Genomic DNA, 18509 nt, shown 5'->3' on the forward strand with positions numbered 1-18509 from the left:
GGCAGGAGTCCCGTCAGCTGCCTCGGCTGCCTAGGGGGCCCCCCCAGAGCAGAGCTCGTCTTCAACAAGGCCCCAGAGTGTCCCCTCACTCCCTGGCCCGCCCGCCACAGACACGGTCAGAGACTCTCGGAGGAGGTGACGTCCAGCTGGGCCAGACGCGGAAGCGGCGGTGCAAGGCTCTGGGTGCTGCAGCCTGGTCCTCAGCACGGAGCACGGAGCACGGAGCACGCACCCCACTGGCCCTCAGAGCCGGGGCCTCGCTCTCCCTCTGACCGTTGGAACTGGCGGGGCCCTGTTCTGAAGCCAGGGCCCACACGGGAGAGCGACTGGGGACTCAGGTGATGGGGTGGCAATGGCAGAGCAGCATCTTGCCCGAGAACTCGGCAGGGTGGCCCCAAGGGTGCCTGAGACACAACTCTGGGCTGTGGAACCTGCCCGTCAGACGGCACCAGGCTGAGGGCTTTGGTCACTAGCACCTTGGTGCCTGCTGCTCGGTCCCCGGGGGCCAGTCTGCTGGTGGGGAGGTAGGGAGTGGGGCCTTTCTCTGAGGCTCGGGGCAGGATCTTCAGGCTCAGCTGACTGGCTTCGGGACGAGAAGACCCAGGGGGTCCGGGAGCCATGGATCCGGGCCCCTTCCCCGTGCAGACAGGAGGGCCTGGTCCGCCTGGGCAGGGGCTATCGAACGGCTTGGCCGTAAGATGGATGTGTGAGCGAGGGGAAGACCCCACCGTGGTGCTCCCGCCCAAGGCCCCCCCAGAAACCCTCCTCAGAACCCCATTTTGAGCCAGGAAGACTCATGTCGCCGCAGTGCAGCCACACCTGCCGCCCGTCACCTGGTGTCTCCCCTTCATTCACCGACTCGGCCCCAAGCGACTTCAGCCCCCCGGAAAGGACACGCGTGTGGCACGGAGGGCGTCTGGGGTGTGCGAAGGCTCCAGGAGCCGCTCTGCTGCATGAGCCTGAGGTACCGGGCGGGGCACGTGGGGCCGAGCGAGCAGAGCGGCAGAGGGGCAAGCTGACTGGCCGGGACACGGGGGAGCACGGGGCAGTCGTCCCCGGGCCGGGGCACCCACCTGCCAGACCTGCCACTGGGCCCGGCTCTGCAGCTGCAGCGCCTCCACATGCCTGCGTCCGGCCCGCACGGCGTCCGCCAGCTGCTGGTTCTCCACCTCCTGCCTCTGCACCCGGCGCTGCAGGGTGTCCCGCTGCTGCAGGAGGTAGGGCGCCAGGGCGCTGCGCATGTCCTCCTCCGGGGCCCCGCTGGGGCGCCTGCAGGGGGCACGAGGGGTGGACGTGGGTGGGGTGAGGTCCCACTCCCCAGCACAGTCAGTGACATCCCCGCTCCAGTCTCAGATGGGCTGGCTTTCAAGATCTCGCCAGTGGCCCCTCCCACCTCAAGACCCACGAAGGCCACCCGGGCCTCAGCTCCAGCACCCAGGAGCCCCTCGCCCCTCTCCCCTCTCCCTCCCGTCAGTCCCCTCCACCCACACGCGCCCCAACTTCCCACGCTCCAGGCCTCTGGCGACTTCTCAGCCCCTGCCCCGTCCTCCTGGCTGGCACTCCACTCGGCATGTGAGCTGGGGGCCGGGGTTGCGCAGGATGAGCCCCCCAGATGGAATGGCTGCCCGGCAGCGGGCCCCGACCCAGAGGGGCCCACGCGAGGAGACGTAAGGACAGGCCTGGGGAGGTGGGATTACAGGCGGCCGAGAGCCCCGAGGGGGAGACGGTCGGTTCTCATGGGCAGTGGGCTGGGAGCCACTGTAGATTCTTTTAAATTTTTCAGTTATTGAACGTTTCTCTTAAGCATTACAGCCACAAAGAAATGAGGAAACGCGGAAAAGGTTTTGCTCCCTCCCTAGGGCCGTATCAGGCGGGAGCTCCACTCCGCCCTCCTGGGCCCTCTCCGCCTGCACAGGGCAGCCTGCTGAGACGTGGGTCAGGACGGAGGGTCGGAGGGTCGGGACCAGGGAGGGGGTCCGCAGTGTTTTGGCCACAGCCACCTCCTGCCGCTGAGACACGGGGCGGGCGAGGGCGGTGCTCCCTCAATACTCACTGGATGATCAAAGGGCTGAGGGCCAGCTGCCACCAGGCCACGATGGCAGCCCTGCTGCTCAGCCTCGGCACCTTCCTCCCCTTCCCCCACAGCCAGGCACAGGTCCTGACCTGGTCTCTCAGGAGGCTCCCTCTGCCTGCCTCTCACCCCTGGCAAAGTGGGCCTGCCAGGCCCTCCCCCGAGAGGGGGCTGTGCGTGTCACTGTCTTGGGTTACTGTCTGGTGTCTGCCCTGTCCACCTGTCCCTATCTCAGGCACACGGATCCCTCATAAAAGCACCTCCAAGACGCTAAATGCAGCTGCCCCCCGGAGCCCCCGGCCCTCCTCACCAGGCCGGCTCCTCGCGGGCCTTGCCCTCCTCCACGATGGCGTCCAAGGTGCTCAGGACGGCCTCCAGGTTCCCCTCCGCTTTGATCTCAGCCACCTCCTCCTGAGGACAAAGCGGGCCAGAGCTCACGGGGACCGGACACGCCACGAGTGCAAACACGCTGAACCACTACCAGCACTCAGGTCCGGGCTCGGTTCCGGTCCGGTCCCTGAACAAACATTCCACCGTTTCCGCCCGCAACCCCATGTGGAGGGGACAAAGGGTGAAAGGGAAGACATTTCAACGGAGCCTGCAGGAGCCTCTCCCGCCCGGTCACCTGAGCGCCCACCACAGGGACACCCGGACGCTCGGGGCCACCCTGGAGTGTGGCAGCACGGCAGTCTCACTCCCCCCTTTCAGAGACCATGGAGGGAGTCCTGTCCCTGTGCTCCCTCTAGGACACAGCTCCGCTGAAGCCACCACTGCACCGGGCACTGTGAGACCCTGTGAGGCCCAGCTGCGCCCTCGCCGAGCTCGCACACATACCCAGCGACGACACAGGACAGAGGCACGTGAGACACCCACGCCACAGTAAAGGGACACCCGGCGCTGCTGCCAGCTGGGCACGGAGGAGTGAGGGGGGCGGGGAGCAGGGACACTGTCCTCAGGGGGCTGGCAGTCCGGAGGCGGCACCCAAGCCAGTGGTTCCTGCTGCCTCTTGCCACTCACCCGGACCGATGTCTGCAACTGGGTTATAAACTTGTCATAGAGTCGCCGTGTCATCTCAGGCTGCAACTGGTAGAAGCGCTGGTAACAGTCAGTGAATCTCTGAAAGCTGGCGGGAGGGAGAAGGCAAAGGTGGGGAGGTGACGCACGCGCCTGTCACCAGTCATCGGCTCCGGCCTGGGCAGCCCTGCCTCTCACACAGGGCTCTGAACCTTGTCTTCATCGTCCTGGCTGGGGGCAGTGGCTGCAACACATCTCGTCGGCAACGCTGCCAGCCCCCAGGGCCTCGCCCTGCCGCTCCAGAGCCCGGCTGAGTTCAGGTGTTTCCCCGTTAGCCCAGCCACATTTTTTGCTTCTTGGTCTTTACTGAGCATCGAACCACCAGGAGAGCTTGCGAAACCCAGATCGCTGGGCCCCCCTCCCCACCCCCAGCTTCCAACACGCCCCTGGGCGATGCTGAGGCTGCTGGTCGGGGACCAACTGTGAGACCCTCCATCGGGGACCAACTGTGAGACCCTCCATCGTTCCAGCCCCCTTGCAGGGCCGGATTAGGGCAGGGCATGTGGCGTCTGGGAGGTTTCCTCGCTCCTAAGGAGCCTCACGGGAAGAACTGACGCCCTTCCCGGAGGACGTGTGATGCCCAGGTGATGCCTCCAGCTCCCAGCAGCTGTCGGGGCCGTGGCCTGAGGGCAGTTTCTCCCCAAGGGGGCAGAGCAGAAAGAGGCAAGAAGTGGGGTCTCGGAAGCCATCGTCGTTAGTGAGGTCATGGATTTCTCTTATTGTTCATGCCATTTAAAATGAGGCATCTGTCACCGGCAGCTGGGAGCACCTGACCGATACGTGGCTTGTGGCTGGAAAGATCGAAGGGTACCCCGCACACCCCGACAGAGCTCCTCTTGGACGAAGTCAAATGAAGACAGCTCTTGGCTGTCTTCCCTTCCCCCTCTCAGGCTCTTCCCCTTCTCCGAGTAATCACTCGTGCCCGCCACGCGCCGGCCACCCACCGGGCACCGGCTGGCACGGCCCCAGGAGCTTCCAGCAGAGACGGCAGCAAACACAGAAACCCACGTGCGCAGGTGGGGACAGCCACTGTGGAGAGTGCTTCCGGGATTACGGGCTGACAGAGCGTGTCATGGGGTCATCTTTAAGCTAGAGGTGGGGCATGAGGGCTTCGGTGACAGTAGCGCTCACACAGCCTGTAGAAAGTGTTTGAGCCAAGGTGGGTCCTCAGACACACACATGCTCACTCACACTTACGCTCACTGGGGGTCAGGCTGGCGGCCGCTGGACTAGCAGGCTAGGGACCTGGAGTCCAAGGCACCGTCCACTCCCACCCCGCCCTGGGAATCCCTGCTGGGCCTCCCCACCCGACTCCTTCCCCTGAGAGTAAAGGAGAGCCACTCGCGGCGGCTTGCAGGAGAGGACAGAGAGGACATTAACTTCTGGAACCCTGTGCGCATTACTGCGAAGCAAATCACATAAACTGACAATAAATCCCATGAGAAACAAAGCACCACTGACTGCTCAGAACACGCAACTCCTCATCCTCCCACGCTCTGGGTGCTCTGGGGGGGGCGGCCTAGACCCACCGTCCCGAGGGAACGTCTGCGAAGGCCACTGCCCCGCTTCTGTCCGCACTGCGCTCGGAGACGGACACCCTGACCAGGGCTTTCTCTCTGGAGCGCGGCCGCGAGCACCCAGCAGCACCGTCCAGGTGAAGGCGGCCGTCCCTCGCCCTCTGGACGGCGTGCAGTTCACACGGGCACGCCTCGGAGGTGAGCCCGGGTTCCAACGGGACAGCACCAGACAGTGCTGGGCCCTCTGCACCCTCGGCCCAGCGCGGGCATCCTGTTGTCCTGCTCTGGCCCCGCTGGCCACGCAGCCTGTGGCCACATGCTGGAATGATGCCTGACCCAGCGGGGCCGGAATCGAAACCGGGTAATTGTGGCTTGGAAGGGTGCGGTGCGGACACGGGCGATCCCGTCCCTCCTCCCTGCCCACAGGACGGCGGGGGCCTGAGCGGCACCTCTCCCTCTCCCCCCAGCCGGGGCAGGCCTGAGGCCACCTCTGCCACGATGTCCCCTCTGGGGTGCGAGCGTCCACTAGAGGCGAAGGACCCCAGAAACATGCACGCTCATGCAAGGCGGGAACGAGGCAGGAAGGCGGCCAGCTTGAAGGCCACGCCAGGGAGCACGGGAGGAAAGTGACTCGGCCTCACTGAGCTGTAATGCCGCACGGCACGCCCACCTGAACGCGCACTGTGAAGCCGCCGCTCCGAGTCAAGTGAACACCCGTCACCTCTCACAGAGACAAAAAAAAAAAAGGAAAAAAACGTTTCTTCCTTGTCATGAGGACTCTGAGGACCCGCTCCCGACAGCTTTGGCTACGCCACATGGCAGTGCTGACCAAGGCTGTCCTGTCGCACATCACACCCCAGCTCACGACTGGAGGCTGTGCCTTCGCCCACCTGCACCCAGGACCCCTGCTCCCAGCCTCGGCGAATCCTCCCTTCCCAGACAGTGCGGACCTGGGAGCGGCCTGGATGCCCCGCGAACTTCCTGAGACGATGCACGCAGGGCAGAACGGGAGAGCGATGCGCTTTGGACGACGTTCCTGGCCACCCCCACCCCACGCGGTCACACTGTGCACTGTCGCAGCCTCTCGGAGGGGGTGCCGACCGCGATGGCCCTGGGATCTCCAGGGTGCCCAGGACAGCGCTGCAGGCCAGGTGGTGGGCGAGGGGAGGCCTGGGCTACCTGGCCAGGCCCCCACGCTGGACCCCGGGGTCCCAGGGCCTGGGCTGCCTGGGGAGTGTCTGCGCCCCAAGAGCATCCGCAGCAGCCTCTCTGCCGAGCCTCCTTCTGTGGGATGGTCTTGGGCCTTGGCCTTCCCAGAGTACACAGGGGGCCGCTCGGTGACGCGCCAGCTGAGCGCGTGGCTCTGACGACAGACTGCTGTCCTTCTGCCCGGGTTCAAACTCTCCCTCGACCACTCCTTTACCTCTAGGAGCGTCTCTCCTCTGTCAGATGGCGGTGATAACTGCATCTCTAACTGCATTTTCGTAAAATGCCCGAGTGGATAAACGAGACTACGTAAACAACCCAGCCCACGGCAACGCTCTGGGTCAGCCACGACCACTACCCCCCGCAACCCCCACCCCATGAGGGACAGTCGGTAACTGGCTCCGAGAGGCAGAAGCGTCCTCTCGTCCTCTCGGCAGACGGCCAGCGCTCAGTGAAATGCACCTGGCTCACAGCCACCAGAGAGCAAAGGCTAAATTGTGGCCTTCTCCACGAGTGCTACATTTGTCATCGTCACCGAGTTTCAAAACAGAGATGACTATACTGATTTTAACCAATTTTTTCCTTTAAATACTTATGCGACACCTGAGATACCTTCGCTGTTTCTGAACTCACAGATTAAGCCTTTCCTACTGCACTTACAACTCACTGCGGAGTTCTCACAGAAGTTTAACTTTAAAAAACCGACTTCGAAGTAGTTAAGCACAGAATCAAGTTCTGAGTTGTCCATCTGGGGGCTTATACAGCAAGGCAGTGGCCGGCCATTTCACAGAGTGTCCGCCAGAGGGCGGGCGAGGACTGGCTCTTCGGTGCGATAACCCAATGGAGGGCAGAGAAGACTGACAGCAAGACAAACAGACGCTGGAGACAGAAGATGGGGTCACTGGGATGAAAATCCACGCTCTCCACCCCACCCGCCGCCTACACAGCTGCCCGTCTCGTTAGGAGATGTCCCTGGTTTGGTCCTTTCCCCTCTCCGCTTTCTCGAGCCGTACACTAGGTAGCCCCAGTACTGGGACCGGGAGAGGGGAAAACGGAAACGACCCTCGGTGATTTATGATGAAGACTGTATTACAGTTATCTTACAAAAATCAGTCGTTTCTCTAAGTCGTCAGTAGCTAATTTTAAAAGAAAACAGAAAATAAGAGAATACCCACAATCGTAACAAAACTAAAAAGCATTAGGTAGTAACCAAATAGAGAATGCACGAGTCCTTTAGAACTCCACTAAAGGACAGAACGAAGCCAGTCTGACGAAGCAGACAGGTCACGTCATGTTTGTCGCTGGACGACGGCACTGAAGACACCGCACTGTAGACCCAGCCAGTTCTCCCCAGACCGATCTGCACATTCTTTACGGTCCCAACCAAAAGTGCAGCTGAATGTTTAGAGGAGCCAGGAAAACTCACTTTATAAAGTTTACAAGGAAAAGTCAAGGTCCTCAAATAGCTGGGCCGATTTTAAAGAGGAGGGGGGACTCATTTGTGCCAGACTTAAGGTTCCCTACCACGGCCGGTGTTAAGGACTCCCACGCATTGGCACAAAGACAGGCAAGTCGATCCGTGGGGCAGAAGCGAGACCCCAAGATGCGGCACGCAGAGAGACTTGCGACATGACAAAAGGGGGCTCCATAAAGCAATGGGGACGGATGAACTGGCTGGTTAACAATCAATGGGAAAACTAAAAACATGAGACTGGCCGAGACCGCCACCTTATACCTTAATCCAGATAAAGATTTTAAGTACAGAGTAAAACGACGAAACAGCTAACAGAAAAATACACTGGAGATTATCTTTGTGACCCAGGTGTGGGTAGTCTCTATAAACGAGTCCCCAAAAGCACAATATAATTACATGGAATTAATTATAAATTAATAAATTAATTATAAAAAATAACTATTGTTATTTTATTATCCTGATGTTATGACTGAGGGGTGCTGAGTTAGTCAGAGGCTGAAAAAGAAGAGCCGTGAGGACCCACCACCCGTGGGGGGTCGCCGGGGCGACTGCATGCCTCTTTCTGCTTCATCCTCCTGGGGTAAAGTGTGGACATCTACAGTCTGTGTTACTTTTTTATATGATTAGAGATTTCTATTTCTCAAAGAATGTTATAGACAAAGTTAACACCTAATAAAGAAAGACAGCTCCTTCAGCCTAACACTGACCACAGACTGATTTCTAGACTCTACCAGGAACTCCAGCAAATCAAGATAAAAATGCCAATTTTAAAAAATGAGTCAGAAAAAAAGCCTGGAGGAAATGAGTAGGCAGTTCGCAGAAGAGGAAACCAGGTGACTAACAAGAACGTGAGGTAATGCCCAAACCCAAGAGGAAATCGAAGATGTGCAAGCTCAAAGCACGGGGCGGTAACCCTTTCACACCTTCAGGACAGGTGTTAGGATGCACCTGCCCAGTGATGCGAGGAGGCGGGAGACAGGAACAGCTTTTCTTCTCCTGGAGAGCAATGGGACAAAACGCAGGAAGGTGTAAACCCTTAGACACAGTGACTGCTCTCCGTTAGGGACCTCTGCACTCGTCTGTGGTGGGGAAGCACGAGGACGTCTACCCTGGCGCCGTCTGTGGACGTGGGAGTTGGAGGCAATGGGCAAGTGCTGGACGCCAATCGCAGAAGGATGAGCGGCATCGAGACTCTCTGAACCCCATGCGCTTATAGGACTTCCCTGCACTCATGCTAACCCAGACCCCACTCCCCACTGATCTCGGTCCCTTTACCCTGATTATTCTCGCTAGGATAACTGGCACCGGAATGTCTACTCCATGAGAGCGGGGGCCTTTCTGTCTCGATCACTGCTGTATCTCCAGCTCCCGGAACAACCTGGGACATTGTAGATGGCCGACAGATAAATACTTGTACATGAGCACGTAGCCAACAGAAAGCAGGGCCAACGGGGAGCGGAGAGGAGGGCAAGAACGAGTAGGGGAAAACCAATCAATCAAAAGCAGGAACTTACCGTGACATATAATGAATACGTGTCAGGAGTGGTCCATAAAAATAATTGCAATTACTTTATCAAATTCATTACTATGGAAATTAGGCCCCCCTCATGAAATGGCTGTCACTTGCCTGTCCAGCCTCCTGGTTTTACTCTCCCTCTGATCACTATGTTGTAGCCGACCAGGCCACTGCCAGTTTCTAGAAGGCCCTGACCATCTCGGGGCCTCCGCACAAGCTGTCCCCTCTGCCTATATGCTTTTTCTCTAGTTCTTTTCTCTCAGTCTTCAAGTTTCAGCTCAGTGTCACTTCCTCAGGGTGGGCTCCCCAACCATCCTATCCAGTGTGTCCCTTCCCCCCCAGGCTGCTCTCTACCCATCGCCTGTTAGTAATGACCTTCCCAGGCCCTGCCTGACACAGCGCCCCGCACGGAGCAGGCACGGAGTGAGGGGGTGAGTGAGGGGGTGAGCGAGGAAGGGGCCGTAAAGGGAAGACAGCAAGAGGGAAGGGGACGGGGAGGAGATGGGAGTCTGGACGAGGCTTAGGACAGGTGCTGTGGGGACAGACGGGCCGGAAGGACAGGGACAGGCTAGAGCCCGACCGCAGTGTTTCGCACCGCGGGACCGTGGGCAGAAGTCTTCCTTTCCAGGGTCCAGTGTCGTTACCGAACTTTCACATAAAGCACAAATCAAGGCAGGAAGCGTTTCTATGGTAACAGGCGGGCCTCGTCACCACACAGTGGTGGTACTGTTCCCATGACAACGGAAGCGCTGACGCTTCGCACGTGGCAGGCACGGGTGTAAGCGCCCTCCGTGTCCCTACTCATCCAATTCTCGCAGGCGACCTAGGCAGGTCCTGGCCCGGCCATCGCGATGGGGGCCGAGGCGCCGGGCCGTCACGCCTGGCTCACCTGCTGGGCCGCGACCGGAACCTCCCCAGGCTTTGGTCAAAACCAGGCTGACCGCAGACGGCGGCGCCAGCGGATCCCCGGGACTCCGGCGGCGCGTCAGAGCCCGCGAACGCGGGGCCACGTGACCGAGCGGCGCGCCGGGCCGCCGTCCTGGTCTCGCGGGACTCGGGCTCGCGCGCGCCCCCGCCGCCCCGCCTCACCTCCCCACCTACCTCGCGGCGGCGACCAACTTCTGGAGGAAAGTGTCCACCGTGGTGTCGAGGAGCTTCACCCTCGAGACGGCAGTGCCGGGGGGGACCGACTCCGGGGACGGCCCCTCGGGCCCTCTTTCCGCACACTCGCCGCCCGCCTCGGCGTTGCTTGCTTCGGCCATGTTGGAGTCGAACCGCCAAATCTAACTGGCCCGGCCGCCCCGCCCACCGGAGTCCCCGATTGGCCGCTGGCCTTGGGCGCCCCCGATTGGAGGCAGCGGGATGTCCATCACCGAGCCGCCGACGGGGAGGGGAAACTGCGGGAGGCGCGGCGTGCACTGGAGCAGCCTGCGCGGGCCGGCAGAACGAGCGCGAGCCAGGGCTCCCGAGCCCAACAGAAACATTTAATTACACTTCAAACATTTCGTACAGTGCAATGGTGAACGTTCGCTGTCAACAGTCACGAGAGTCCGCGCGTATCGAGCGTTAACCGCTTCTGCAGTTTGTCCCCTGTCCCTCAGTGTATCCGCCGGGGTTCCTGTCGTGCTGGGTCTCCCAAGTTTCCCCCGGGTTTGGTGGAACGGCCTACGGAAGCCCATTGTCCCATCCTCGCCAAGACACATTTTAATCGAACCTAATACATGGGAAAGTAGGGCCAGGGGTGCTTTTCATTACATGTCATCCTTTGAAACCATGGGGGACAGGAGGGGAGGAGGGTGGGGGGAAAATGGGTGAGAGGCTATGACGTAGTGTACAAGAAAATAAATCGGAAGGGAGGGAGTCTGGGGAAGAGAAACATCTGTGACATCGGAGGCAGGGGACTACCTGCTGTCCATGGTGCGTTACCCACTTTGCCGTCGTGGGGAAGGACTGAAGACGGGAGGGGAAGGTGGCGCTGAGAAAATCTCATGTGTCGCTAGAATGAGCCCAAAGAGAGAGGAGGGCCCCCGTCCTCCATCAGGTTGGTGGTCCTTAGGGTAAAGGGGTGACAGGGGCAGTAAGATTCCAAATGAGCTGTGGGCCCAACCCTCTGGATGGCCATTTGGGGATAGAAACTGGAGAATTCTTGACCAAAGTGCAAGAAGAGACGAATAAAAATAAGGGTAAGTTAGAGGGAAAGTCACCCTCAAAGATAAAAGACCAAGACGGGCAGTGGTGGTGAAGACAGAGAACGTGATTTCAGATTCTGACCTGGCCAGGGTGACAGGACATGGGCAGCCACAGGAATAGCAAGGCTTCAGGTGGCTAGCACCTTTCGAATTGGCACCATGGCCTTCCCCAGGGGGTGGGACTGATGTCTCAAGTGGCGCGCGGGGTTCGCTGTCCTTCCACTCCGTTTGCTGCACCTCTCCACCTGCAGCACAGGCTCGGTAGACAAGGTGGGGAGGGCGAGGCAGGGAAGGTGTGCTCTTCACCTAGCTCCCGAGAGCGTCAGAGAGTCTCGGCAGTATCAGGCTGGTGAACGCAGTGGTCCTGGTGTCGGGTGACTTCGGCTCTTTCTTCTCCTCCAAGTGATCCAATGGAGGGCACCACGACTGGGGGGACGTCATATTGGGGAGAAGAAAATCACAAACAGTTCCACATCTCAGAGACGCCCGTGGTGGGATAGCATCCGCTCCCATGAACCCAAGTGATGGGGGTATATATGTGTCATGTCACGACTGCCCAGGGCTGAGGACCTCTGCTGCCCTCGCCTAGGCCTGGCTCAGCTGGTCTGGGGACACGGGCTGGGGCACACATCTCTTCTTGTTCCTTTGCAGACCAACCGCTCTGTCGACCTGGCTTTTCAGGGTAGTGTTCCATGTCCCATTTGCCCCAGGCAGCCTGATCTGCTTAGGGCTGTGTCCACCGCGGCGGCCGTCTGGGCCGGGGCATGGCAGGTGTAGGGAACTGGGACCGAGGGAAAGGAGACGGTACCTTTTCACACCATGAGGAAGGGTGGGCTCTGACCGCAGGATGGGCGCGTTAGCAGGGCAAAGAGAGTGGCCCAGTTCACGGGCGCTAACAATATGTACACCAAGCTGTAGTGTCGGCATTTCTCCCCAACCTAACGCCCCTCCAGGGAGGGCGCACGCTCCGGAGGGCCAGTGGCGTCTGCTGCTTCTACTCCCCACGCCGGGCAGCTTGCCCCCGGCGGCAGGAAGAGCAGAGTAGTCTGGTGGCCGCTCAGGCCCAAAGCAGAAATGAGCGGCAGGCGAGGGCTGCGGCCCGGGAGCGCGGCCCCGGGTGGTGAGCCAGCTCTCCGCGCAGCTCTCCTCAGACCTCGGGGTCGCGGGTGCAGGGCAGTCGGGCAAAGGGCCAGCGGGACAGGGGTGCCGTGGGCTCGGCGGGGAGGGGGGTTTCCTCAGGGCAGGACCGAGGACAGGGACTGCGTGAGGGAGCCCAGTTTGGCCAGAAAATTCAAATCGACGGGAGCAGGGCCTCCACGTGCTCCACGTGCGTGCCTCCGCAGCGGGGGCAGGTCAGTGTCTGTCCCTGGCCCGGGCAGGCCGCTGTGTGGCGGGGGGACTCGGAGAGCGTGCGTCCCCGGCTCTGCCCGACCCCGCACAGTGCAGGAAGCGGCAGGCTTCTGTCCCACCTCGGGTTACCAGTGTCTCGAGTCCACCAGCTCCGGGCGCAGGCTGAGCTTCTTGAGGCTCTCGTAGCCCACCACAATGACGATGGTGGAGGGCGTGGCCGAGATGATTCGGGCTGAGAGCCCCTTCATGAGGCCCCAAGGGCCCTCTTCTGCCATGAGCTGTCTGAAGGTCAGGATGATGGAGGTCTTGCCCTCAACCTGGAAAAGTCCACACAGTACAGGGTCAAGGTCGGCAGCCAGAGCCCTCGGCTCCACCCCGCCCCACCCGCGGCAAAGCGGGAAGAGCCGGACTGTGGAGCCTGAGGGCCAGCACGGCGGTTTGGGGGGTTCCGGTGCCAGACTGCCAGGTCTGAGGTCTGCTCCCCAGTTTCCTAACAGCGTAACCTTTGCACCTCAGCTTCCTCAAACATAAAACAGTGATAACAGTCCCATGCCACGTGCTTGTACTGAACAGTAAACAAAAGGACACCGGTAACCGCCGAGGTCAGAGCCTGGCAGACAACACGCTCAGTAAGTGGCAGCCATTGTTAAGGTCATCAGATAAGCGGGACACCGCGAGCCTCTGGAGCGGGTGCTTCTCTCCGCGCACAGGGAGGCTGCGTGAAATCGGCTCTAAGGTCCTCTGCAGCTCTGCCAGTCTGTGATTCTGAGCCTGGTCACCTCGGTGGTCAACTCAGTGGTCACCTCAGTCCCTCCAAACCCTACGGCTAGAGTCCTCCCCTCCGACCCTGCTGTCTCCCAGGCACCTACTTCCCCCTCACACTGGAGGCCTGGCCGAGCAGGAAGCTCATCTCAAGTCCTGCCCGCTCCCCCAACCCCCGCACCCTGCCACCAGGCTGCACCTTCGGAGACAGCCCACCGGAGCCTCCGCCAAGGCAGCACAGATGCACTGCTCATTACGCCCCCCCAAACGCATGGCCTTCCCAAGGGGGTGCACCCATGGCTAAGAACACCGCCCCTCCCCCCGGCCTCCTCCACACTCCCCTCTTCCTCTGTCCTCTCCTCTGACCACCTCTGCTCTTATCCCAGCCATGTCACGGGCTTTGCAGCTGTGCCCCTGGCCCTCACGTGCGCTTCGTCTCCTCCGGCCTGGGAGCGCCTCAAAGCGGTGGCCTGTCTTTCCCCTGGGTGGCCTTGCAGAACACAGGACAGAGCTCAGGCCAGAACGAGACGGAGCCCGTGCACTTTGTTATTCGCAAACCAATCAGATGGCAATGTAGTCATTTTCAAATGTGTGCGGTGGTGGTGGGGAGGGCATTTTTTTCTGGGGACGAAAATACCTACATTTACCAGCCACCTGCATCCCAAAGCCCTGTATCGGGGAAGCTGAGCGCCCTCAAGCTGCTGAATTTCCGTCCCTTCCCTTCCCTCCCCTGCTCACCATTACCAAACGGCCCCTCTCCTGGCCAGCTTTCCCCTTTAGCTACCCCAGCCAGACATTAAAATCCCCATTCTCCTGACCTAAATAAAGCGTTATACGGCAAGATCTGCCATGTGTATGTTATATATCACCGTTCAGATTCCGCTTCCGTGACCTAATTGCTGCGGAGTTGTTTCTGAGCTGACTGAAGATGGGACTATATAACGTCTGGAAAGCGCCACCGAGGGCTTTGCCATGTTTGTGCTGAGTCCGCACAGTACAATCCGTGAAACCTATTCAAGAACAGTCATTGTCACTGTCTGTACAGAGCTCGTAGCCCACTGGGGAAGCCAGACTTAGGACATTAACTGAAATCGGTATTTCTAATAACCTCAAACCTGCGAGGTAAGGGAAGGTGGTGACGGCAGCGCTCATCGTCTGAAAGGCTGGCAGAGACCGGTCAGAGCTCCCAGAGGCCTGGGCAAGGCGGGGGGGCGGCATGCGAGAGCAGACGGGGCGTGACAGACCTCCAGGTGCTTCGGAAGGGGCTCGGGTGGCCGGAGGGCCGGGGCACGGCCGCAGGGCCTGAAGGTCACGCCTTTGGCGGCCAGTGTCTTACCTGCACTCGGGTCCGGATGACATCCATGGGATTGGTGAGGACGGAAGCAGTGGCCGCGGCCAGGGGGCCTGACATGGCTTGAAGGACAATGTGAGGACACTCCTTGGGACAGAGGTGGGAGAGCTGCTCTGGAATGGGGAGAGACGGCGCTCAGACAGCAGGCGCCACCCGTCTGCCCTCGCGCCGCTGCCAGGCGGCCCAGCAGGGACGACCTCCACGTCCCGCCACCTCACACCCCCGCCCGGTCACTCCCACCTGCTCTTCTCCTTGCTTCCTTCTGAACCAACGAGCAGGTCTACATCTCAGGCCCCTCCCCGAAGTCACCTTGGTTATGTCACCCGTTTCGAACAGGACAAAGTGCCCCAGAGAAGGGAGTTTCGGAACCTCTGGTGGACAGAAACCCTCCCTGAGGTAAAAGCCCCAGGCCTGTGCTCCACTGCCCCCAACTCACAGGCGAGGAGAGCACACGTGACACGTTTCGTGTTATGTGCATCGAATTCCTGCTGGGACGCGTTAAAAACTGGCGACACTGCCCATCTTTAGGGACGGGAGCCGGGTGGCCGTGGTGAGGAGCGGTTTACAGCGTCACAGCAGTCCCTCTCCTACCTTCGAATTTTGAGCCCACGTGACTGTGCTTACAAATAACAACAATTATGATTAAAAGAAACCGTCATAGCCTACAGTGAGAACTTTCCTCCAGCCTCTATCAAGAAAGAAAAACTCGTTTTTCAAAATGCTGGCGGAGCGGAAGGAACAGTACCCAGTGTCACCCATTCTCAGTGTCGCAAGGAGGTTCACTGCAACTCAATGTTCCCTTTACTGTCTCTGGAGGAGAAAGACCAGAGTTCAACAAAGATGTATCAAGTAGCTACAAGGAGCCAGCGACCCTGGGTTCTAAGGACATAACAGTGAATACAAGAGCCTCAAACTCCTGTGCTTATGAAGTTTACACGCCAGTGGGGGCAGACCGACAGCAAACAAACAAAAAGCAAAATTCCGCAAAATATATAGCTACGTCAGAAAGTGATGTGTGCCAGCTCGAGATGAAAATAAGGCAGGAAAGGGAGACAGGAAATGGCCACACAGGGGTGAAGGGCTTGCCATTTACGCAAGGCGCTTGCAGGAGCCCGCTCTCAGGGGTGGGGTGAGCCCTCGGCTCTGGAAGGAGGGAACACCCCAGGCGGAGGCCCAAGTCTGCAGCGCCGGGGGCAGAATGAGGTGGGCAGAGACCGGCAGAGGCCCCGGACCACGCTGCTCGGACCCCGGCTCTCACACTGAGTGAGACAGGCAGGGGACAGATGTGTCCTAAGGTTCCCTTTCAGTGTCTCTCTGCGGTTCAGTCGCCTTATGCCTTTAAGAGTCTTTCTCATGGTTAGGGTCATCTGTGGCCACGTGACTGACGATCAGGGGACAAGCAGGATGGGGGATGGCGGGGCGGAAGTGAGGGCTTCTAGCCCCTGCAGCTTGGTGCAGCTCTTTAAGGTGGGCCAGAGCCACCTCTCCCCGACTTGTGATGGCTTCCTTGCCCAAGGCCGGCACACAGACAGACCCGACAGCACTGCTGGCTCACGGCGTCCCGTTTCTCTCGAGAAGAAGGCATTTCGCAACCATTAGAGGGCAGCGTCTGGGCTGGCACTGCCAGCTTCCGAGGGCCTGTCTGCACTCCAGTCCAGACTCCAGTTCCAGCCATGCGCACGCGCCACCTTCCTGGGGCCGAGGGAGAGGACGCAAAAATCAAAGGCAGAGGGCAGGGGAAGGGCCCCGGGCCTCCTTCTCCACTCGCCACTCAGCGAGGCTTTACTGGGCACCTGTTATCTGACTTGGCCAAGTGACTGTGGACAAGTAATATAAATCAGTTTTTACTTAATGCTTATTAAAGGCCCCTGGACGTAAAACGTGCAAATGGACAGGGAATAAACGCCGTCGTGGAGGCTGCGGTGCAGTAGGGGCTGGGATGGGGGGTGAAACAAGCAGGGATCCTAGCCGGGCTCTGAAGGACCAAGGTGCCGACAAAGGGAACGGGAGAGCCCTCTTCCAGCTGGGCCGTTAAAGAGGCCCTCTTGGCAGAGGCGGCATGTGGGTCGGGCCCGGGGCCCGAGAAGGAGCCGGCCACACTGAGGCGAGAACAGAGCTTGGTGTTTCGGGAACCGGAGGGAGGGAGGGAGGGAAGGAGGGCAGCGTGCGGCTGCAGAAGGGACGGCGCCAGATCGTGCCGACCTGAGTCCGCCGTGGGAGGCATTCGATTTTGTTCTAAACGCCCACACGTCAGCATCAGTAGATTTTAAGCAAAAAGGAATGATGAGAACCAACCTACTCACTCAACGAACGTTTACTGAGCGCTTCGATTCACCAGACCGAGACACGCAGCGGTCACAGAGCCTGGCACATAGTGGATATTTAACAGATGCCAGTTTCCTCCCCCTTCCAAGAATCTTTCCGGTCAATTCCATCTCAATAGAGCTGGAGAAATATGCATTAAAAAAATAATAAAAGGACCTTCGCACACCGTGGAAGAGAGAAGGCACACATGAGTTAACACTAAGGCTCGTGCTATACCTGCCTCAAGGAAGATTCAAGCAAAGCTGGGGGGCTGAGAGGCGGGACGGCCCACTCTGGTTCAGTGCCACAGGGGGCGGGTGGGAGAGCAGGCACTGTGGACGCTTAGGGTAAGCAGGGCAGACGGCCCGGATGGCGCCCAGCAGAGGGGTGGCATGGACGGAGCAGGGCTGGGAGGGCGATGCCTGGTCTCGGCGTGGACTAGACACGGGGGAGGAGCTCACTGTCAGAAGGGGCTGAGGCCGGGCCGAAGGGTTTGGAATGTACTCAGTGAGCAGCGGAGCCACCGAGCTTCACAGCCAGGGTTTTCTGGTCTATTTTTTGTTTTTGTTTTGTTTTACATGCAATAAATAAGAGTTTTTAAAGACTTCGGGGGGAGGGGGTGATGGAAGGGCAGGGAGGGGCTTGGAGAGACTGGCTAGAGGGCTGATGCTGCAGCCCCGCGGGGCGGTCCCGGCCGCAGGGTGTCCAGGAGGACAGCGGGGAGGACATTCTGGGGTAATCAGGACCTGCGTGGGGACAAGGAAGAGGGAGTGGCCCAGCGCTGTCCCTGAGGCTTCCGTCTCAGTGATCTGCGGATCGGCAAGGCCACTGACAGGAAAGTAAGTTAGAAGGGAAAGCCAGTTTGGGATGAAGACTAGGTAACGCTTAGAATTTCAGATGTAAATACATGCATCCAAGCAGAAAGGTCCAGCCGTCAGAATGTCTGCCCGGAGTCGGACAGGGGAGTCTGGGAACGGAAATAGAGGTTTTTAGACATATTAGAAAAGTACAACTCAGGTGTAAATGAACTCGAAGGAGGAGAGAAGGGTGAAGACAGATGCCCGAGAAAGTGCCCACGTTTCCTGGGACGCTCCGACCGCCAGGATCCATTCTCAAAGAACCTGATACAAAGGGTCGGGCGTAGAGTCCAGGCGTATGAATTTTACCAAATGCTCTAGATGAAAGACTGTGTTAAACAGAAGAAAGAAACAGAGCCAGCCAAAAAAAAAAAGTACAATCGGAAAAACAGGAAACTATAAAAGTACATGCAGTGGAAACGTGATCACAACAGTTGAAGAAGTCCTCACAACACCTGGTTAGCAACGTCGCAGGCGATGAGGCCGAGTGCCCGCCGCCGGGAAAGGCCGGGGCCAGCGGCAGGCCCGGGCGGCAGCGAGCACCCACTGCCCTGGTGGCGTGCCCTGCTCACGGCAGTACGGTCTCCCTGAGGCTCTCAAAAACGTCATCATTCGACACAGTGACCCCATTTCTGGGAAATATGTGAAGAGAAGTAAAATGCGTGATGAATCAAACACGTTATAGCACCGGAGAGGTTGACGGTCACTTCCCATCTGGAGCGTAGCGACGCCGAGGAGAGGCGCCCGACTCAAAAGCTCGCGCTCGTCCATCAGCAACACTGTCCAATCTCAAAGAGCCGTGGACGTTGTCCCTGCCCGCTTTCCGGTCCTTGGCCAG

At 59.4% G+C, this 18509-nt stretch overlaps 2 protein-coding genes across 3 annotated transcripts in view; both read right to left on the reverse strand.

The window, feature by feature from the left end:
* Positions 1-847: 847 nt before the first annotated feature.
* PMF1 (polyamine modulated factor 1) lies at positions 848-10159 on the reverse strand. Its single transcript, XM_023534296.1, has 4 exons — positions 9960-10159; positions 3089-3194; positions 2382-2482; positions 848-1208 (listed from the first exon to the last, which is right to left on the reverse strand). The coding sequence occupies exons 1-4, from the start codon at positions 10118-10120 to the stop codon at positions 848-850; spliced, it is 729 nt and encodes a 242-aa protein (XP_023390064.1). The 5' UTR covers positions 10121-10159.
* A 162-nt stretch (positions 10160-10321) lies between these two features.
* The window catches only part of SLC25A44 (solute carrier family 25 member 44), a 21870-nt gene continuing 13682 nt past the window's right edge, over positions 10322-18509 (reverse strand). Inside the window, exons 3-4 of one of the 2 annotated variants that reach the window (XM_011366386.2) lie at positions 14496-14623; positions 10322-12714 (exon numbers count right to left, since the gene is read on the reverse strand). In XM_011366386.2, coding sequence (XP_011364688.1) covers positions 12523-12714; positions 14496-14623 — 320 coding nt within the window. In that variant the 3' untranslated portion in view covers positions 10322-12522. The remainder of the gene's footprint in view (positions 12715-14495; positions 14624-18509) is intronic. The other variant, XM_023534320.1, reaches the window with a different exon arrangement.

Source organism: Pteropus vampyrus, unplaced genomic scaffold (genome assembly GCF_000151845.1).
Source record: "Pteropus vampyrus isolate Shadow unplaced genomic scaffold, Pvam_2.0 Scaffold124, whole genome shotgun sequence".
In the NCBI taxonomy this organism is placed as follows: domain Eukaryota; kingdom Metazoa; phylum Chordata; class Mammalia; order Chiroptera; family Pteropodidae; genus Pteropus; species Pteropus vampyrus.